This window comes from Camelus ferus, chromosome 2 (assembly GCF_009834535.1).
Source record: "Camelus ferus isolate YT-003-E chromosome 2, BCGSAC_Cfer_1.0, whole genome shotgun sequence".
NCBI lineage: Eukaryota > Metazoa > Chordata > Mammalia > Artiodactyla > Camelidae > Camelus > Camelus ferus.
Window position 1 is genome coordinate 30,651,291 of NC_045697.1, and position 23,043 is coordinate 30,674,333.

At 40.1% G+C, this 23,043-nt stretch overlaps 1 protein-coding gene and 2 long non-coding RNA genes across 6 annotated transcripts in view; 1 reads left to right on the top strand and 2 right to left on the bottom strand.

Moving 5' to 3' along the window:
* ATP8A1 (ATPase phospholipid transporting 8A1) overlaps positions 1–23,043 on the bottom strand; it is a 218,494-nt gene that overhangs the window by 6,374 nt on the left and 189,077 nt on the right. For all 4 annotated transcript variants that reach the window (XM_032496806.1, XM_032496817.1, XM_032496809.1 and 1 more), the window contains 2 exons: positions 7,754–7,842; positions 6,964–7,056 (listed from right to left, as the gene is read on the bottom strand). In XM_032496806.1, coding sequence (XP_032352697.1) covers positions 6,964–7,056; positions 7,754–7,842 — 182 coding nt within the window. The remainder of the gene's footprint in view (positions 1–6,963; positions 7,057–7,753; positions 7,843–23,043) is intronic.
* Positions 1,134–21,860, top strand: LOC116668703. Its single transcript, XR_004325934.1, has 3 exons — positions 1,134–1,208; positions 9,794–9,796; positions 21,850–21,860. It is a non-coding gene; the product is annotated as an uncharacterized LOC116668703 (long non-coding RNA).
* On the bottom strand, positions 7,876–20,621 carry LOC116668700. The gene is made up of 4 exons (XR_004325931.1): positions 20,611–20,621; positions 20,031–20,033; positions 15,726–15,730; positions 7,876–11,681 (listed from the first exon to the last, which is right to left on the bottom strand). It is a non-coding gene; the product is annotated as an uncharacterized LOC116668700 (long non-coding RNA).

The window sequence follows — 23,043 nt, forward strand, 5'->3', positions numbered from 1 at the left end:
TTAAAAAATTAGCAATTACTATAACTTTTTCCTGCTTTGCACATATTCTGGTGTAAAATAATTTTCTCAGTTATACAGAGAAATCCCAAAAGTCATGCAAAGAGGAAATTTCACAGAATTTTTAATCAGAAAAATTCCATTGCCACTCTAATATGGTATGAAATGTGTTCCTTAATTTCAAAATAAAAAAAATAACTATTTTCAGAAAATAATTTACTAGGTCAAGTGACAAGAAAAAACATTTATTTTTCAATAAACATTTAGAATAATCTTCTAGCAACAGAAGAAACAAATCCATGTAATTGTATCCCTTCTAAAAGCAGACTGCAAGAAATAACGCCTCTATTTTTCTTCATGGCACACAGAACAGTGTCTCACACAGTAGGAAGTCAAATATTTGTCGAATAAATGAATTTGAGTAATAATTCTGAAACGCACTTTTAAACATCATCAATCCTCCCAAACACGCCATTTCTCCATTGGTTGATTTATGAAACTTCGCTTTGATATCAAAGCCCATGCAAGCACGAAGCACTAATTAGTAATCCACATGTGTAGCAGCAAATGCTTATGCAATTTTGTTTTAACCACTGGAAATGACTCTGTGGACAAATTTCCATCTTTTAGTTTCCCCACTGTAAAAGCTTTAGTTAAACCGCTGTAAGTTATGTTAGCTCTGTACTGTGCCAGATATTTTTAGACCCTGCAATGGAATAATATTTATCATATGCAAGAAAAAAAAAAAAGGATCATCTGCAAAATGAACCCACTGCAATTACACATTTAGGCTTTTGTTGAAGTGAAATATTTAGAAATGTTGACATTGGTAGTAATCTTCCACACATACTTTTAAAAGTCCAGGGGTGTTAACTGGTACTTCTTAGACATACTTAATTGTCATTGGGAATTAAGGCAAGAAAGCTAATTAATCTAAAACTCCAGTGGTTTTGCAAATATTTGTAAAACTGTATTTGCAAATATTTGTAAAACTGGTTTTTGCCAGTGAAATAAGCAGATGGGGGACTGAGAGAGGGCCATTTTTATAGTCACTTTTCTTACTCTACTCTTAAAATGATCTAACATGACCGACCACGGGACTCTGAGGGACACTAAAATATGTAGCTGCTTTGAGTGAGTCAGCAGCTTTAGCAGCAGGTGGTCTGATTTTGTTAGCAGAGCGCTGTGGATGGGGTGCTGGGGAGTCTCTGGTGTTCGAAGTGGAAATGACTACAGAAGACTGCAGGACGACAGTGTATCATTATGGAACTTCTTTTTCCCAAAATACGTTTTCCAGGTTTCAGGCAGGCCCTCCTAGATGCGTGATCCTTTAATGTTATAACACGGATGTGTTAGGAAGGCAGATGTGAGAACTCCGTCTTTCACATCATGGCTACTTAAATATATAAGATAATGGAGTTCTGTTTTGTAATGGTTCATATAAGGCTGTACTTTCACTCAGCTATTACATCCAATTAATGTCTAGTGTTTGGAAAAAAGAAAAGAAAAAGAAAGTGTCTTTCTTGGGAAGGAAGCACACCACTGCAGAAGGAGCCTGGACTCTGAGTCCGCCACCTCCGGCAACCTTTCTCGGACACCTCACGTAGACCAGGAGGACCATTCCCACCCCTCTGGCTGACTGAGGAGTCCGGGAGGTGTACCACTTCCAGCACAGTTCCTGGCACTTCGGAAGCACTGAACAAGTGCTAGTTCTTCCCACCTTTCCCAGCCCCCAGATCCCAAGGAATTTATGATTAAAAAATCAGCTACAACAGAGGTCGGCACTAAAGATAATTTGTGAGAATCATTTCTGATGTCTTGGTTTATATTCAGCATTATCTTGACGAGACATGTCTATGGCTGAACATGAGTTTTAATTTATAATGCCCCCAACTCCACTTCCTTAGTAGGAAAACTACTGGGTTTTTGTTCTGTTTTTTGTCTTAGCTATATCGACCCTCTTACGAGCAGAGAATCCCTCCTACATAACACGGATGCTGTTCACAGGAGGGTGCTTAATAAATCCTACGTGTTGATGATCCGTATTTCTCTAGTCTTATCCTGCCTTTAGGGAACAAATCATCATTTCAAAATGTTCTCTGCTATCAAGGTTTATGGGTACTGATATTACTGTCAAGTCACATTATAAAATACACTGGTAACATGTTAACATTAATGGATATGTTAAAAGTGCAGTTTTTGTTGAACAGCTTAACACAGTGTGAGAAGAAGAAAAAAAAAAAAGACTCCAGGATCCCTTCTAACTAAAACCACATCTTATTCACAACTCTTGGTCAGTAGTTTGACTCAATTTGTAGGGTCTTTCATTTACATACAAACCTCTGCAAATTTTGGATTTATTTAGTGCAATCACCCAACTACCACTTAAGTATTGTTAGGTCATTTCCAAGCCCACTAAACGCTTGCAACGTTAGTATCTGGTGGAGGTGAGGTGGAAATATACCATGTTTTAAAAGAACAGTTCATTTAGAAACACTAAAAAAAGTATAGGTAAAAACCCACTTACTATCCTGGAACACGTTATTTGAAGGTATTTTTCAGTTATCTTTGAAGAGTGGTAAACTTGTATTTGTTTCTGTATTGGGTTGCCAAGCTATTTTGGCTGACTCATTAAAATGGATCTCCAGAAAGTACAACCATTCATTCACGGAATGTTTTAGTGACAGCATATGACAGCTGTCCCTGTACTTTGTAGGGAGATCAATATACAAGAGCAGGCTGGGGGAAAACATCTGATATGTCCTCCTATCCTAAACCCTCACCAAGAAATTTATGTCATAAAGTCCAGTGCGAACACTGAGAAATACAGTTTCCTTTTCTATTAGTTCTGGGGTAAGGCTGAAATTGCTTTTCATTAAGACAAATAATACAGACACAGGCTGGGGAGACCACCATCACTGTCCACAAGACCAAATTATCCGACATCCATACTTCCCTACTCTCTTCTTTGAAGTTAAGGCTGTGAGCCAAACAGTGGTGATGGAAATTAATGAGGACTGACCTGAAGATCCTGGGCTAAAATTCTACTTAGTAAAGGCCGATGATGATATGCTGGCTAATGTCTACAATTAGATATAAGAAGTTAGGAGTCTCATTACTCATATTGCCTGTCGTAAGATGTATTGCTTCACACGCACATGAAAGATACCCAGTAATCACTGCCTTGTCTCCAATGAGCCCAGTGTCCACAAGCCTTTGTTTTAAACCTTTGGGTTTCTGAATTCACATTTTGTTTTGTTGTGTTTTGGAAAAAGTAATATGTAACACACGACTTATAGACGTAATACTCCCATGTGGGATCTGCGAGGCCCATATTCCAAAAATGAATATTTCTGCTATATAATATAGAAATTTTTACATTGTAGAAAAGATAAACACTATCAATGTCCTTATATTTATAGAACAACTGGTTTAGGTTTCTCCAGCAAATTTGGCTCTAAAACTAAGGAAAAAAATTGAATTTCAAAGCTTTTTGGATTTTGGAAATGAAGATGCTTCTCTCTAGTGTTGGAGGATGTATGTTCACATAAAAGTAATAGCAAAAACCAGGGTTTCACGGCTGATAAGTCATCTTCTTAACCCAAAATAGTAAGCCGTGGCTACACAGTGATTAGGAATAACGTTTGGCTGTATTCTCCCAACATTTTAGACTTAAATTTGATTTCTGTCATAACCCATGGCTCAAAGTCAATATACTGAGATGATGAAACATACCTTTTCCCTCAAAATTTCAGTGTAAAATTACAACGTACCTAATTTGCTGGATAATATGATGTAGTATACTATTTCTATAAAAAAGACTAATTATTTTAACTAAGATGTTTTGATTTTTGAAAATGAGTAGAGATGAGAGATAAATTATTATAAATACTAATCTGGATACAGTGCTTATGAGATACAGTTTCTCTGACACAGTTTCATTTTACATCTAGCTTGACTTCATAGTAGTGCTTAGTGATGATTTAAAAAAAATTGAGGATGATCAACTCAAGAGCTTTCTTAAGAACTGCATCATTCTATGACAAAAAAGTAAACACACATCACTTTGGACGGCACTAGTTTGGGAAATGTGACCTATATAATTCTGTGTTCTTCTCTATCACATTTTAATTTAACCACCCACAGGTCAACCCACCACTCAACTATCCTTATCCCTTCCATCCATGCTTTCATTCATTCATTCATGCCTTGGTTCATTCTCTTGACAACTCGTTCATCCATTCAAAAAATGTTTATTGAGTGCTACTATGTTCCTGGCTCTGTGGTTGGTGCTGGGTTGCAGTTAAGACTAAGACAGAGGCCTCTCCTCCAAGGAGCTCAATCTAGTAGGGGAAACAAACAAATACAGGACGAACAAATACACTATAAAGCAATAAATGTAAAAACAGAAAAATAAAATACAGAGACAGCAGAGTAGGAATTGATTTTCTCTCTTAAAAGTTGAGGCAATTAGATTTGAACTGGGTTTTGAAAGCTGGGAATTGGATTACCCAGTCTGTCAGAGGGTATCGGCTCCTAGGCAAGGGAACAGCACGTGCAAAGACTGGGAGGCACTGGAGCTAAAGGAAGTCTGGTATCACTAGAATACACAGAAATCACAATTTCTCCCTCTTTGAAAGATGCAGATAAAATTAGCTAATTGTTTGAAATTTGACATTAATCTCATTCTCCAAGATTTCTGACTTAATTCTGACAGTAAAATCAACCTGGCAATTTCTAAATTGCCTTAGAATGTAATTAGTTTTGTGTGAAGACTGTTCTAACCAGTTCCCACGTTGCCTCTTTCACACATCTTTTCCTTCCCCTCCTCGCTAGCCATCATTTAGCAGGGAGACCCATGGTCTCGCTCCCCATCACCACCCTTCTGATCACTGATGGGCAGCAGTGGCAATGTGGGGCATGTGCTGGACCACAGGTTTTTGTCTGGTACTCAGCAAACAGCTAACTTAGTCCTGAGTTCTTAAGAAAAGCTGAACAGCTATTTTAGGCAAATGAGCTGAGTGGCAGGAAATTTATCTGATGCACTTTCTGTGGCGAGGTTGATGGTCATTTATGGTAGAATTCACTTCTTCCCTTTTAGGCTCTCTGACTTATTTACTGGAAGGGGTTACACACAGCACAGACTCACTGAATCTTTAGGATCTCGAAGTCAGAGGTCATCACAGCAAACCCTCAGCCTGATTTCTGAATTGTTGAAGTCACCAGTATACTATAAATGATGAAAACGAAGTATCATGTGGAGGGGCTCAATGTAAGTTTTATTAATATACAAACAGGAGAAATTTACTAAAAGTAGTAACAGTATTAAGTATTATCAGTGGCTTTTCCCTAATTCTGTGAGCTAGAACTCTAACCATGTTTTTTTTATAGCTAGAGTGGAAGAGAGAAAAAACATTTACTGAGGTAATATTTATGAACGGCCATGGCATCAATGTAGATGTGGAGATGAAGGGAAGAGATGCAGGGGAAGGTGGAGGGAGGCACTATACCTGTAACTCTGAAGGCAGGTGTATCCACCCATCACGCACACAGAGACACCGACTTGGAGAAGCTAAGAACTGTCAAGTTAGCGGCAGGCCATTTTTGTTGCTATCCCACACTCCTTTTTTTTTCAGTTAATTTTTAAATTTAAAAACAATTTTTTTTTTTAAAGGTAGGTACTGGGGAATTGAGCCCAGGATGTTGTGTATGTTAAGCATGCGCTCTACCACTGAGCTATGCCCTTCCGCCTCCATGTTCTTAAGAAGCAGCAAAAGGAGGCAGGACTAGTGTGTGGTTAGCAGCGGGGGCTCTAGAATCAATTGATGTGGGCTCACGGTGGTCACGTCTGACCTTGAGAACCTCTCTAAGCCCCAGTTTCCTCATCTGGAAAAGATAGGGATGATGGACTCGTATAGGTTGTTACAGGGACCCAATGCGAGAGCACCTATGAAGTGGTAAGTGCAGGGCTAGCGCGTGGTGAGTGCCCCCCAGAGGCCAGTGCTCTCATTTTAAATAGAGTCACAGTCTGGTGTGTGGCGTGTCCCTCTGTCCTAGCGAGAGCCAGAGAGAGGGCCGGAAGCCAAGGTCTCAGCTCCACTTCCCAGTCCGACACTTACTCCATTGTGTCCAGCTGAATAACAACAGTGACACACAATGAAGGTGACACAGACCAGGGCAAAATGTTTCCTGTGGTTGAGACAAAACTTAAGCTCATTTTAGTGTGATGAAAGGGAGAAAGAATAAATTCCTGGTATTTTCTTCAAAATTGTGTTTTATTGTGGTGTGCTTTCAAAAACTTTAATTTCCTTTTTATAATGCTTTTGTGAAATTTAGTAAATTCGATTAGTTTCCTAATCTTCTTTTCTGAGGGGGAGAGGGGAGAGGGCTGGTCGTGAGGAAGAGGACTTGGAAGACATAACTCACTTCGTGCAAGACACATGCCCAGCTCAGTTCTGAACAATGCACTGAACCATGAATGCAACTGTAGGAGAGTTTTATGTCAAGCTCCGATTTTGGTTACATTCTACTGTGTTAGGGATGCTGTTTCAAGCTAAAAGTCTTTTCCCCCCTTTTTCAGTTTAATTATACAACACAATTTGTAACTACCATTTATTTAGTGCTCATTGAGCACCAGACAGCAAGCTACCTGTTTTATGGACAGTATTTTAATCAATCCTCACAACTAGCCACGAGGTAGGTATTATCACCCCCAGTTTATACGTGAGGAAACTGAGGCTCAGTAGCACGAAGCCACGTGGCTAAAGCCACATACAGCTTAGTGACTGAAAGATCTGATTTGAATCCACATCTCTCTGATTCCAAAAGCTGTCAGTGACACTTTGATCCACGTTAGTTAGCTCCACGTTAACCGATAAACACAGGTTTAATCACGTATTTCCAATCATTGGCAAAAGAAAAATTAAAAGTTCATTTGGAAAAGAACATATATAGTGTGTAGTTTACCTTTTTCCAAGCACAACTGCTCCTGGGTCTTGAGATTTTGCCTCCAGCTCCTGAACTTCATCTACTAATGTTTTAAAAGCAGTCCTTTTGATACTGCAGAAACAGGATGCAAGTATTAGCATGAAGATTTAAGACTCTATGAAATTGGCTTTTATCATGCTGCTGATAAATACAAGAGTAACCAGATTACAAACAGCAGCTTTTCCACAGAATCTAAAAAATTACAGTAATTTTGGGCATTAATATAATTATAGGAACAATAGTCATTAAATAAATGGTTTAGGTTTATAATATGAAAACCCTTATTCCTATTAAATAAGCATCATACGACTAACTTTAATAATATCTTTTTTTGTGGGAAGAGATAACATTTTAAAACTTACAATTCTTGAGAAAGATTAGCAAAGTTGTAATTTCTTTCATTCTATACTTTACATATGTTAAGAATCAAGCAAGCAAAAAATTTCCTTTCACAATTCTTGTTTACTAAAACTTTAAATCTATGTGTTTGGAGATAATAGAATTTTTTCTTCCACCCTGAATGGGTTTTTCAGGCTGATTAATAAAAATGTTAAATTGAAGCTACCTGTTCTTCATCTGTTCCATCTTTTACGCTAATTTATTTTTTTAGTTCTTTAATCATTTCTTTCTTCTTTATTTATATAGAATTCATTAATATTACTAATTCCTATTGTGCAAGCTCTAAACTCGAGTTGAAGTTACAACTAGAGAAATCTGAGGGTTAATAAGCACCTATGCTTCTGTGTATGTGACTGAGTATTATACTTACACTTTGTACACCACATCAAGAAGCAAAGATGCCACAGGGATAAATAAGAGGCCGGTCCAAAAGACTCCGGAACTAAACAACATGGCTGCCTGCGTAAACCGTCAGAAACAGCATTACTTTAAAACCAAGAAATACAGCATGCACGTTTAGTTTTCATATGATTTCAAGTAGAATAATTTTAAGAATCTCATTCTGCAAGAGGGTATACAATAACTTTGAATTCAAGCTTGAGAAGTATTTGGAATTAAAAGCCAAATTTATTAAAACATGCATTTACTGTATCTCTTTTTTCCCTCAAGTAGTTAATATAGCAAAGTTTTACCATGTGCCAAATCTTTTCATATTTTTCTGTGAAATTTTTATTATTGTGACAGTACATGGATGGAGTAATAAACTTTAATCTACTTTTATAACTTAGAATATAAAAATCAATCTGTTTGAGCAAACTTCAAACATACTCTGGATTAAGTTCCCCTATAATACAATATGTAAAATCAATCCCAATTAGAAACTAAATTTACTATTTCTGGCAAATAAAAATTAACTTTACTTTTCTGAAATATTACATGACATTAAAAGATCATCTGGATAAATCATGAATACAGTATAAACAAATTAAGGTATCTATGAAAAAATAACAATTTGATGTTATTACTTTTTGTTCAAAGATTTACATAATTTGTTTTGGTGCATCCTGTTACTGGCAAACTCAAACCAAATACCTAGTATGTAAAACCTAAACCAAAGTGTATTCAAATGACTTTAAGCATTTTTTGTATTAAATCCCAAATTACTATAAAATATCAGAGCCTTTTGGGTTGCAAAGAAAATGATTCTATAATTTAAAAAATTAATAAATTGTATTAGTTATGTGCAATTATAATAAAAAATACTTTATAATGTAATTAGGTTACTTCAAGCTTAGAGGAATAGTATCACATAATAAAACCAAAAGGATTATTTTGTTTCACTTTGAGTCTATTTGTTTATCAAGAATAAATCTGCAGTATCTCTTTAAATCTGTAGCTAACGCATGCACATTTACATCCTACTAAAAATCACACAAGAAATGTTTTTTAACCAGGCATGGGGTCAGGAATTAAAAATGATTCAGAGTTTAATTCGTATAGGCAGTTTCACAATGACACATAAATAGTCCTAAGCAATCAATCCTTATCAAATATAAAGACGACTAATTTTAAGTTATGTTTCAGATTACCTATTCACTTTGACTCTCAACTGAAGACCAGAAAGTGCTGTTTAATTTTTTTTTTCCTACGTTAACACAAGCTTACTGACACAATTTTCGGTACAAGGATACTCAGGTTTTCCCCTACCTAGGATGAACAGCTCTGAACACGTTTAAAATAAAAACACTCTTTTCCCTCAAATTTCAGAAAATAAATGTTGCCACGTGGGTTCAATGGCACAGCACCCAGTCTAGACACCACCAAGATGAAAAATAGTCCATAAAAGTCACTTTATTTTATAAGCAAAACATGATCTTCGACATGTTTGCTGACATCTTCAATAGTGAAAACCAACAAGAACTGTGTAATAGGAAGTGTCCATCAAGTCGGTGGGTTTTGTTTAGTCGGGAGGAAGCTTCGGAGTAAGGTAATGACTGCAAAATGCCACATTTCCTTCTCCTGCTGCGGGAAAAAGGTAAGATAAGATTCTAAGTCATGTAACTGAAAGTACCCCGTTTACGTGACTTAATTTTAATCTTTTTTAATTTGGGGAGGTGGGCAAGAGAAGAAAGATTTCTTCTTGCCTTTGCCACCTTGTATTAAGTGTCCGCTGGGGCAGCAGAGGGGAGGCTGGGGCCGCTAATTCTGACCATTGTGATGTTAACGATGACGGCGACACTGGCGCCCACTATTCAGTCCCCCAGCCTTTGGCTTTGCAAATGAACACCATGAATTGAGGGGAAAGAAGTTTTTCTGCGTCATATCTGAAAGCCTGTCAGATTTTTTTTTTCCTTTTGCAGAGTTAATCCAAACCTAAAAGATTTAAAGCTGACATTCGCATTAAAGACAGAGAGTCTCTTTGTATTTTTTGGATGGGGGTTTGGGGGGAATAAAAATCCCACAGAGGTATTTCCTTCCTTTCTGTACAAGAAAGCCTCCCCCGCTCTCTGTAGAGACCATTTTTGTCTCTAACTTTTCACATCTCTCCCCTCACAGGCAGGTCAGCTGGGAACAGACGCCCGACCCCGCAGACAATGGGGTAACGGGAGCAGCCTGTGCTGGGCTGGGCTCGGGCTCCCTCCGAGAGCAGTTTGCAAGTCGCCCCTAACGTGGGAGATTGGGGGGCCCTGCCAAGCGGCCTCGCCGCCCCTCCTCGAGGCCCTGTGAAACCGAATGGAATCCGCCACAAAAGTGGCTCCCAGGGGACCTGAGAAAGGCTCAGCCCTGGGGGCTGCAAAACGGTACACTGAAGGACCCAGGCCCTGCTGGAACAAACAGCTGCTTGTCTGCAGAGCGATGCTGCCTCAGCATCGGGCCACGCGGACTTCCAACGTGAACCACTGCTGCTGGAAAGCGCCAGCTGTGGCGCTGGAGGGAAGAACTGTTCTGAAATTTCCCAGTGAACTTGCAGAGAGAGAACGGTTGAGAAAATCCCAGCTCCTGTGCAGTCAGCCAAGCCCAGGGGCCTGACCCGATAAGAGGGCTGACCTTCTGATTCACAGTGAGGTGACCCTGTGGTACGGACGTCCCCATCTAGAGAGGAACACTTACTTCTTCACCTGCAGGCTCCCCCAGGTTGGTGTTGGAGGAGAGAATTTCGATGTGCTACCTGCCTACAAATCTTCAGCCACGCACTTCTTAAGTCTGCCCCTCTTTTTACCCTATAAATGTCGGAGCGGGGCACAAGGATGCTGATTCTTCACTAAAGCACAGACGCTGTCTAAATAAGAAGGCCCCCCTGGGAGTCCTAAAACTATATCCGCAGACCCCACCTGGGGCAGGGTGGTGATAAACAGCCCTGCAAGCAGGCCGGGCTCTGCCCTTCCCAGCTCTCTGAGCTGGGGAAAGTAACCTGGGAGTCTAGCTTCCTCAGCTGTAAAGTGGATTGTAAGAATTAAACCAACAACGTTTATAAAGTGGCTGCTTTTATTACTAACACTGATTATTATACAAGCGGTCCCCTCCCCATTTTAATTTTCACATTCCCTCAAACACTCTCGTCTTATGTTCTTTTTAGTGATCTCTCCCAAGAGTTTCAAGAAAGGAAATTTTTATCACAACATCAGATTAAGTGTCAGTTTATAAATGTCATGGTTTTCATCACATTAACATCACAGTATATGCTCGTCTCAGGACTGAAACTGACCAAGTAACTGCACACTCATAAATTGCCATTCGCCTCAGTTTGCTAATTTAGGGAATGGAGATAAATGATTTTTTTTCCATAAAAATTATTAAGGCCTGTAAGGGCACAATATATTAACTTGGAAATAGGAAAATCATTCAGAAAACACTGCTATAAAACTTCAATTTTTTTTCCTGGGGGTGGGGGCAGCAAGATAAATTAGTACAAATACAAGAGGGGTTAAGAGTTAATGTTAATAACAACAAAAAAGTAAGCAGTGATTATTAAGTGTCTCGATAAAATTTTACATAAGAATTTTCTAAGCTTAAAAACAGTGAAAAACATATAAAAAGAAACGCTTTGAAGAACTGATTCATGAAAATGTAGACGTTCCACATGTTCAAGAAGAACGTAACCAAAAAGGAAATGATAACTAAGAACCTGGGAAGACGGCTGCCAGAAGTATATGAAATTCTGAGTTAATATCTGATTATAAAACTAGACCACTTATTTTCCTAAGAATAGCTGGGGTCTCAGTAGATAGGCAAACGACCTGAGAAGGAAATTCACAAAAGCAGCAGCAAGCAGTCAGTGACACGGAAGGGTGTTGAGCCTCTCTGTGGTCACAGAAACATTACCAAAATACATCAGATTTAAATAACTCATGATCACACTTCAGAGGGGAGAAAGGTATGGCAAAACAGCTGTGTGGAGTAATTTCCAAGTCCCATCAGAAACGTCCTCGCCTTTGGGAAAGGTAATTGACGTGTGCATCAGGAACGCAAATACTCATTCCCATTAATGTAACCATTCACTTTCCAGAACTCTGTTGAAATCTTGTACAGCTTTTGCACATAGGTTAGTACCTCATGAAACTCTTCTGTGGTCACTAGTCCTGAAAGCACTCTCCCCCAAAAGTGAGTCACGGCCCAAGACTTAGTAACGGTATAAACCAACCACAGAAGCCTCCTCCCTCCTGGAGAGTCAGGGCGGAGAAGCAATATTAAGGCTCTGAGACATCACAATAGAGAAGCCTACTGAACAGTTTTGTAAACCAAGGTTTCCAAAATGTATTTATCGACCATGGTACGCTTCGTCCCATATACTGCTTACTAACATCCCATGGAACTAATTTTGGGGAATGCAAATATGCATTGTGGTTTTATTAAAATAGTAAGACACTGGTGAAAACTAACAGGAAAAAACGATGTGACTGCCTAAGTAAATGTAGGTCTATGTGAGAATATTATCTAAGCTATTAAAGATGCTGTTCACAGAATGTAATTATTAGGAAGCTGATTGTCTGGAAGAGTCCTGAGTAATGGGGAAGGTGGGATACCCGGCACTCTCTCAGGGACCTCCCGTCGTCACATGGACACACTCCCTGGGAGGGTTGGTGGTCTCTGTTACCTACGTGGGGACCAGTCATAGTCTCCGCTGTGGCTCAGATATCTTGCCTGTGTTTCAAACACAGACTGTCCAGCTCTGAACCTGAATGTCACACAGGCACTTCAAACTGAATACATCCCCAACCGAACACACACTGTCTTCCTCCCAGACCTGCTCCTCCTTTTTGCAGGCTCTTCAGGGAGTTGGCTTCATCGCCACCATCTGAGACAGAAAGCTGGGCTCTGTCCTTGAACGATTTCTTTATACCACACCCCACACATCACCAGGTTCTGTTGCGCTTTAGTGTCTTCAGACCTGTCTACTTCCTGCTCGCCCTGCAGCCACCATTCCAGTCCACATCCTGCCTGCCCTCCTGGTAGCCTCCTGCGTGGACTCGCTGCCTCCAGCCAGTCCCCACGCTGTGGCCAGAGGGATGTCTTCAGTGTGCAAATCGGATCTGAGCAGTTTCTGAATTAAACCCTTGGAATGGCTTCATACCACGTACACCCTCTGGACAGAGTACAGAAATCCTTAATATGACTTCATGACCTTTCCTACCTGACTTCAGATGGCTTCCCCCATCTCCTCTCTCAAGCCAGCCCATCTCTAGCTACACAATGTGCTTTAGCTCCTGGAATGCGCCCAGGCTTCCTCTCATGCTCGGGCGCTTGTCTCTGGGACTCTTGTTCACATCAGAGGTCACCTCCTTCCTTAGACTTGGGTAGCTGACTTGACTCTGTGCTTCCCTTTCGGTGGTTAACTGTTACCCATTTTCTAGTTACAGACTATTATCCCTGTAAGAAGAAGAAACAGCTCTTGATTTATTTCAAAACCCAAGTGCTTAACCACCAAGCAGGTGTTCAATAAACAACTGTTGAATAAATAAGTCCTTACAACCTAGTGTTTAGAAATATTAAAAGTCAAAGAACATCAGAGCCTTGGGACTATGCTCCTGAGATGCTGCTTGGTTTTTTTTGTGTTTGGTGGGGGAGTTAATCCTGGGAGCAGTTATAACTGGATATTTATGTGATCTGGGGAGAGAGTGGAGGGGCCTGATGCAACTCCATAACCATCCTTTTCCAATGTACACTGTCTTTTCTGTTACAAAAGCTGACTGACACACATTAAAAGCTAAGTATGTCAAACTACCTTCCCCATTCCCCTTTTGAATCAACAGACATATTTCGGTAAATCCAGGGAAAGCATGATAACTGTAAGAAACAATTTTTTTTTTAGAGGGGGGAGAAGGGATGTAGAATGGGCAGGAAGAGAAGGAAGGTTTCCTACCAGCATTAATGAAGACTTTTCTTAACTACACAGCATGAATATTTTGCTATGTTACATAAAAAGAAGAATATAAAATCCTAGTCTTTCCCATCTCAGCAAGTATAAATTTTATCCTTCCAGCTTGGCTCTGGCCAAAAAACTCACAAGTTATTCTTGCTTTCCCTGCTCTTCTCTCAGACTGCACTTCCAACCCACTGGCAAATCTGATCCACTCTGCTTAAAAAAAATCCTCAGCATCAATGCTCACAGCGGTATTATTCACAATGACCAAAAGGTGGAAACATCACCAGCAGACGAATGGATAAATCAAATGTGGCTCATACATATAACGTGGTATCACCCAGTCTCAAAAAGCAATGAGATTCTGACACACGCTACAGCACAGATGAACCCTGAGGACATTATACTAAGGGAAATAAGCCAGATACTAAAGGACAAATACTATATGATTCCATTCACAAGAGGTACCTGGAGTCATCAAATTCAGAGACACAAAGTAGACTCTTGGCAGCCAGGGGTCATGGGGGAAGCAGTAAAGGCGAGTTATTATTTAACGGGTCCAGAGTTTCAGATGGGGAAGATAAAAAAATTCTGAAGATGGATGGTGGTGATGGTTGCACCACTTTATGTACTTAGTAACAGTGAACTGTATACTTAAGACGATAAACAGTAAGTTATATACGTCTTGTCAAACAAGAAAATTTAAAAATTTAAAAGATTCTAAAGGAACAACACCCTTCTCCTTAAATTCAGACTCTACCCACATCATAGTCCCTCCTCCCTGGCCTAAGGTCCCGCCATTTCTCATCTGGATCCCCCAACAGCCTTATCACGTGTCCACTTACCTTCCCCTGACCCTGTTCCACAGCATTCTGCTCTCAACAGAGCACTCAAAGCAACACTGAAACAGCCAGACTGTGGCTCCCCTGCTCAGCCCTCCAGGGACCCGGGGTACAAGTGAGTCTCTACAGTTGTCTCCTGGCCCCACACCCATCTCTCCAGCTCTTTACTGCTCCCTCCCTCCCTCCCTCCCTTGTTCTGCTTCCACTCTCTGGTCTCCCCAGCATCTCAGCACTTGTCTGTTTCTCCTGCCTGCAGTCCTCTCCCTCTAGACAGCCGCAGGTCCTGCTCACCCCACTTCGGGTCTGCTCAAAGGCCATCTTCCCAGTGATTCTCACGGCCACACCGCATACAACATCACGCGCTCCCACTTCAGTGCTTTTGGTCCCCTTCCCTGCACTCCCGTTCTCCACGGCACTTACCATCCTTGTGCTCTAGTATAAACACTTCGTTTTTCTCTCTTTCTTCTCAAGAATGTAAGCTCCTGAGGGCAGGCCTTTTCTTTTCTGTTCACTGTCATAGCCCCAGAAACTAGAATAGTCCTTTGGATATATTTGTTGAAAGAATAGAATGAAAAAGAATATGAAAAGGAATATATATATATGTATAACTGAATCACTATGCTGTACACCAGAAATGAACATAGCATTGTAAACCGACTATTCTTCAATAGAAAAAAAATTTAAAAAATAATAAATTATCTAATCAAAGATAAGCACACAAATTAAAGGCAGAAAAAGACTGGACTGATACGTTAGGAGGGATTACCTTTGGATAGCGAGGTTGTTTTTTCCTTCTATTTTTCCTTTTTTCCCAAAAGTTTATTTAATGACTATGAGTTAACCATATAATTGAGAATTTTTTTTATTATGAATTTTATCTAAAAAGGCAAAACCATCAGTTTTTACTGATGTGAGAGGCACTCCGGGGAAGAAGCCAAGGCTGCAGCTAGCCTAGCAGTGGATGGGAGTGCTTCAAGGTCGCTCGGATAAGGGAGGGGACGGTGTCTAGGATCAGTTTCCTCCTCCCGGGTCACCAGGTGAATTAGAAGGTGAGGAACACATAAGAGTTTAGGGAAATACTGTGTCTTGACACGTTTGTCACAACGGGCATTTCAGAGCTGTGAGGCATTTGAGGGGACAGATCCTCAATGGTATCCATCTAAATGGTCAAGCTAAATGGTTATAATAAAGCTGCTATTTTCAGTCACACACTGACCGCTTTTTCTGCATTTAGAATGACTTTCCTAGGCTAGATCACAACCACAGGGAGAAGATGTGTTTCTTTTTCTTTTCCCCTAAATGGTTCTTTAATTGAGAAGTCACGATTCAACAGTGATTCTCTTATTCAGAGAACTGGGATGTATATTTACTCAATTTGGTTTTTAAATCTTTCTCCTTTTGGTCGAATTTTCTAGTTTTCTTCCTATTAACCACACACATATCTGGCTGAAGTCTCTCCTGGCTGTGGCTGTGAATGAGGATTTTCAATTTTCTTTGTGGAGGACGGCTATTTATCTTTGAAAATTTAGGGCTGTTCCAAGGGAGTTAGCAAGTTTTGGAGAAAACTCTGAAAGTTTATATTACAAAAAGCTTATATATTCTATTACGTGCCTCTTAGGATTTGGTTGGCTGTGGTGTCAGATTCAAGAGTTTCACTGTTCTTTCTGGCTATGGTTTCTCTGAAATATCTTGGTAGAGCAACTCGATGGTCTCTATTGTAATGGGGTTTTGTGACCCTCAAAACTCACAGCTCCCACTTTTCTGTTTTTTTCAAAGCCATCTACTGAGTTATGAGATCACTTAACCTCTCCTGCCTCCTCTTATGTTTCAGTTAACCCTTCTAGTCTCCTCTGGAAGCATCTTCTTTATGAGACCATTTTCATCAAAAGAAAAAAAAAATTCAGAGCTCAAATTCAGGTTTGTAGGTTTTGTTTCTTCTCATACAAACTGTCTGGATCTTTACAACCAAACTGGGGCTCTTTCCCCCTTACTGCTCCGTGATGCTGTATCAACTAAATGTTTCTTTGGAAAAGGTAGACTCTGCTACTGTATTTCAATTTCAGTCCTATTTCATCCAGCCTCAGTTGCCCGTACGGTATTTTCTCCTCCAGCTTCTCTTTGTCAGGAGCCTGGAGGAGCTGATCCACTGAACCTGAGATACAGCGATACGCTTCAATACCTTGAAAGCTGAAATCCACAAGGTTAACATCTACATTTTTATGGCAAAGTATCAATTTTTTTAAGCTACATCAAAATTGTGCCTTCTCCTGGCAACACAACCACTAATGTATGGAAACTTGAGATCACCTCATCAAAATCAACTCTGCTTTCAGATAATACTGTGTTGTTTGATTTCAAATTTGCAACGGTTTCTAGGAGTGTCTTTGTGCCCAAGGCCTGGGAAACACCGTGGTGCGACAGAAGTCTCTAAGTTGTGGGAGCCCTGTTCAGAAACTTCACCCTTTCTGTCTGAATTCATCATGGTGCCTGGGCGTGGGGCTGACCGCAGGGGTATGTAAGCATCACTGGGTCAACACTAAGTGGTGAATTCACTAGTCTTGCACTTTAACCAGAGACAAATTTCAAGCTCATGTGAACTTTGGCTTGAAGAGGTGAATCTCCACTGAAAGTCTTCAGTGGTTGCACATCTTGGGAAGTGAGGCTCAAAACTTCCCTCTGATAAAACCCAAAGACAGGAATGCACATGCCAAGTTCTATGTTCCAGGGCATATCACTGAGAAGGGTCTTTGATGTCTTATTTTAGCTCAATAGAATTCTTGCAAATTTTCAATTATATTATGATATATATTCATGCAAAGTATAAAAATGTTTTTCATCACTCACTAGTTTATTACTAGCATTTATCTATCATGTCCTCTGACTCAAACCTGTGCTCTATGGCCTCAGGTTCTTTCTGGAATACTACGTACTTTCATAACGAAAAGTAATCTGCATGGCTTAAAGGAATGATGCTAATGACACTGGAGTAACTTTCCGTGACCTGGACTTTGCTAAACTTCTCAGTTCCAGCGCTCACCTTTCCCGCCGCCAGCAACCCCAGCCACCCTCCTTGCTTGGGCGGCTCGCCACTCGGAAAGCCCTTCTTTCTCTTGCCTTCCTCAACAGCGTGGGAAATAGCAGTACCAAGAAATGTCTCTAAGCTCTGCAAATGATAGTCCGGAGGCTGAGTGCCCTGTCCTCTGCTAGCTGTGTGCATCCTGATTATAATAATCAGTGCCATATTCTAACAATCTGTTGATCTGTTTACTCAGGACTCAAGCTGCTCAGAAGGACTTCCTTTTTTCAACTTTTGATCCACTGACACCCAATATAGGTCCTGATGCACCGGCACTCCATGTATCTCAGTTGAGTTGAGCTGAACTGGGCTCTTACACAGTCTGAATGATTACTTTCTCTATAAAAATAGACAGGGCAGAATATGCAGAAAATAACTAAGGAGAGGGTGTTTTGGATAAGCCCCGACGTTTGCAATTATTAGCAGAAGCTCTTGATTACTCAGAGACAAAGAAAACCTTTGGCTTAGATTATCCCAAACAAACAAACATCGTAGAAAACATGAAAATTATCCCAGACAAAGAAAATCTTAGAAAATATGCAAATTAGATGCCAGCTCACAGTGTTCACGTGCTTTCTCCCCCTTGGACATTTCTGGTGGTGGTGAGGAACTGAAGGAAGAGTGGTCCCCTGAGGGACTCAGGACCAATATTCAATCTAGCTGTAGGATTCAAGAAATGACCTCTGCCTCTCCAGCCTCTGGCAAAGGGAGTAATGGGAAAATAAATGTTAAAAAGGATGTTTAGAGGAAAAGGAGGAAGAGCTAGTTGGAACTTAGACCAATCAGAAGCTAACTTTTTAAAAGTAAAATTTGACTATGTATCAACATATATTGAGAGGTAAACATGTAAAATAGTCTTTCTAAAAAAGAATCAAGAGCACTAGAAAATGTATGGCTCTGAAAGTTTGTTTTCCAGGGATGTAGTTCCCAGAATAGTAAAAATAATTAAGAACAGAATTTGTTTTGCTTTGTTTTATTTTAATTTTATTGTGCTAGTTAAAAAATTTGAAAGTACCAGAAAAATGAGGACAAAATTAGTAACAAAATATTCTTTTCATTATGAGAAATATAATTCAGAAATGTTCTGATGTTACTGGAGAAATTGTGTAAGACAGGGGACCTTATCTCAATGCTCAGTATGCTTACCTGTTGTACCATTCTATAATTTTTATAATTTTGTATGGCTCTGTATTTTTTCTTCTTAAAAACCATCTCATAAAGCATCAATTGTTTGATTACTAGTAATTCAATCTGTGAAACACAATGACCTATATTTCAGACTGCAGGATTTTTTTCCTTTAAAAATTTATTTTCCAGCTTTATTGAGATATACTTGACATACAACCTTAGGTAAGTTTAAGGTGTGCAATGTGTTGATTTGATACCTTTATATATTGCAAAATGATTACTGCCATCACATTAACTAACACCACCATTCCATCACCTAATTACCATCCATTTTAGGAAGTTATATTTTAAAAACTCAAAACTTCAAAAGGTATTTACTTATGAAAAGACATATAAAAGCTGATATACGGATTATGTAGAAAAATGACTGACTTTCAATGCAGAGACTTCTAGCTGTCCCCTCCCCGTATAGCTCCTCTCCCCTTCTCAGATGCAATCGATTGATTCTTGGCTGCACACGGTGTCCTCTAGCTCAGACTATATTTCTCTGGCTGTCTTACTACAGTGAGGTATGGCCATGTGACTAGCTTTTGGCCAACAAGAGCTAAGTGGAAATGTGGTGGGCAATGTCTAGGAAAGAACATCTAAGTGTTAATCTTCTTTCCTTTCTTGCTGGCTGGAATGTTGGTGAAATGGTTAGAGTCTAAGCAGCCATTTTGGACTAGGAGTACACTAAGATTGGCAAATGCAGCAAAATAGAAGAAATCTGATCCTTGATGACTGTGCAGCTGCTACACTAGCTCTGGACTGTCTGCCTCCACCAGACTTTTTCTTACATGAAAGAGAAATGTTTCTATTTGTTTAATCCACAGTGGCTTTTTTTTTAATATCAAAAAATATAACATAAAATCACTTGCTTTGCACGATACATGCTAGGGATCCTAAGTGATAAGTTGGAACCAAGCAGCTTCTGACCACTCATTGACCATCTCTTTTTATTACCATATCATGGAATGAAAGAATTGTGTCCAGTTATGAGCTTTACTGAGGCAGATGGCACAGTGACATTCACAGTTTCTTCTATCAGCATTTCTGACTGCTCCCTGGCGTGCAACTCAAAAGCAAGCTGTATTGGTCCTTTGAGCTAGAGTGCTGAGCTTGGAGGGGTGATCTGCTTTCTGCCCATCTTGCCAGCTCCAGCTTACAGCACTCCTTCACACTCGCTCTGCTCCAGCTACACGGACTTTGTATTCCCTGAACCCACCAGGCTCACTCCTGCCTCAGTGCTTTGGCATGAGCTGTTCCTTCAGGCTTGAAATGCTCTTCTTCACACGAAGTACATCTGTATCACTTGAGTTTTGGCTTAACTATCCCTTCTTCAACAAGACCTTCCCAGAGCAGCCATTACAGTCCAGTCCCTTATCATATCATCCTATTTTCCTCCTACCACTTTATGAAATTATCTTTAGTGGTTCATCCTTTAGTCATTTGTTAACTGATTTAGTGACTATGCCTCCTTCCCACTTCCTGGTCCCTGAACACTAATGGGGATCTTGCCCAATTAACCTGTTACCTAGACACAGCACCTAGACCGATGAAGCACTGGACACAGGATTATGGAATGAATGGATGTGAGAATGAATGATTCTAGACAACAGCCAAGGCCATACTAGGAGCAGCTGCATTCAGCATCCCATGCCATGCTCACTGCCACAGCACCTGGGGTGCCTCACATCACCCTACACATTTATGACATCAACAGCCCATCATTAAAAACTAGATCTTTGGGGGAGGGTATATATACCTCAGTGGTAGAGCACAGAGCACAGGTTTAGCATGTATCAGGCCCTGGGTTCAACCCCCAGTACCTCCATTAAAAAAAAAAATCTAATTACCCACTCCCCAAAAAGCAATTTATCATTGAAAAAAATAAAGAATGAGATTTTAAAAATTATTTTTTCCAAAAAAGAAAAAAAAGGCGATCCTTAAGGGTAGTGACCAATTCGGTTCACCTCTGTGTCCTCCATAGCCTAACACAGAACCTGTAACGTACATACAATGGACACTCAATACATATTTGCTGTATTGTATGAAAAGGTGCTGTACTCACCAAAAGTAAGGCCAGCTCTCCTAGCGACTCTAAAGAGGCTCCAACTTTAAAGCCTTTAAAAGTGCCAGTGTCCAGATCTGCCATCCCATTTGTCATGCCCATGTCTCTCTTGGCTTCTCAGCATTTCTACAAGGCTTCTCCTTGTAGTGGCTATGCGGCCAGCTTCTTTAAGACCCATGGAGGTCTGTCTGTCTGTCTCATTTACAGTCAGGGGCCCAAGGACTGTGACCAGTGACAGGTTTTACTGGGTAAGATCCCAACCGTCGGCTCACGGAAGAACATCTGACAGCGTTTAGGGCAGCTGTTCCCTCCAGGCTACTTGACTAAACACAGTCAACTTGGATGCAACTCCTTCGTATCATAACACTGCCCCACCCCATCTGCAAGGGCTGGTCTTGCAACCAAAACATATGACACGCTATCCAGGTAATTAAAAGCTGAGAGATGAATAAGGGCTATTTCAGACCCGGAAATTCCTCTTATGTAAAGTGATTCATTATGTTGGTAAAACGGGCAACAGCACAACTTAGGAAAAATCATATCACTAACGTAGTTTATTAATACCTTTCCTTCAGGGGTGACACTAAAGGCCTCAACCAAGATTTTTATTGTTTTTTCAGAGAGACTTTACAAACCTCAATCAAGAGATCTGAAATTCTGTAAAACATATGCTCGTTCCTTAACTTCAATTTCCTTCAGTAGTTTTATAGATCCCTCAGGCCTGCGAGAGCAGAACCAGATGGCGCTTGGAAGGGTTTTACAGTGCGTGTCTGCAAAGCCATGACACACTGGAAAGTTCTGCCGATCCTAAGCTTCTGGTATTAATCGTGATATGAAATGACCCTTGATGTAGCTTGCTTTATATTTTGTAATCTGGTGTACTAATCACAGTGCCTAAATATTTTCTTCTGGAGACTTAAAAAATACCCCGTAACATCATCTAGCCGAGTCGGAAAAGCAGGCCAGCATATGTTTATATAACATAGCACTTCTCCCCAGGGCCTACCTTGCCCCATAAATTGTTGTACTGGTGTGAAAAAATACAAGTCAGGTCTGAACAACAACAAGAAAAGTCCTCCTCTTAAATCACAACCATATTTGCGAGAGGAGAGGAAGACAGCGACATATTTAAAGTTGCAGCCAAGCTTGTCACACTATTTTCTCTTTATTTTCCTTTCCTAAATAATTTCTTCCTGTTGCATTTTCTACCTTTGGAGAATCCACGCTCCCCCTAACCTGATGTCGTAATTCCTTTTTAGTAGTTAAATATTTCAGTCACTTGTGGTACAGGGACACTTGTTAATCATTATCATTTGAATCATTATTACAGGCAAAGATGCAGAATTATGGTACTGGAAACAGAACTAAAGGAAGGAATGTTTCCCAACGGGAACACCCTGCCCACCAACTGAGAACAGCCCTCTCTGGCTGTGGCTGGAGTAACTGAAGTCTGCACTGAACTTTCAGACATTTGGGACACCGACTTCTGGTGACTTCAGGCATGCAGAATGTACTAAAGGAAGGGGAAAGAAACAGTGTGTCGGTGTGGAAAGAACCCCCGATCAGTGATACAAGCAGCTGAGCAGAGCTGAAGATGGAAACATTATATGCAGATAATGAATGGCTTAGTTTATCAACCAGATGGAAGTAAATACTTTGACTGGGGCACTGACATGAAAAGGAATTGATACTTTTAATGTTAACAAGTCTGGGAGAAAAACGGAGAGGAATGAGAAGGTGAGAGAAGAAATGTAAAATGAACAGAGAACAGTGTGTATGGTAAGGGGATAACTGGCTGGGTTCCAACTGTGGCTCAGATACTTACAAGCTGTGTGACCTTGAGAAAGTGATTTAACCACTCTGTGTCAGTGAAATGTGTAATAGGAACAACCTCACAGTGCTGTATTAAACGCTCACAGTGTTAAGTGAGCGAAGACATGAGAAATGCTTATGCTGGTGATTGGCCCTCAGTAAATGACGCCCTTTACCATCTGAGTGGCAACTGTACATTCTCTGATGACGTGGGACGATTGGGTTTTCACTGGTATATATACACATACATATATATATATATACACATACATATATATATATATACACATATATATATATTTAATGGGATGGATATTATATATGCTGGTTT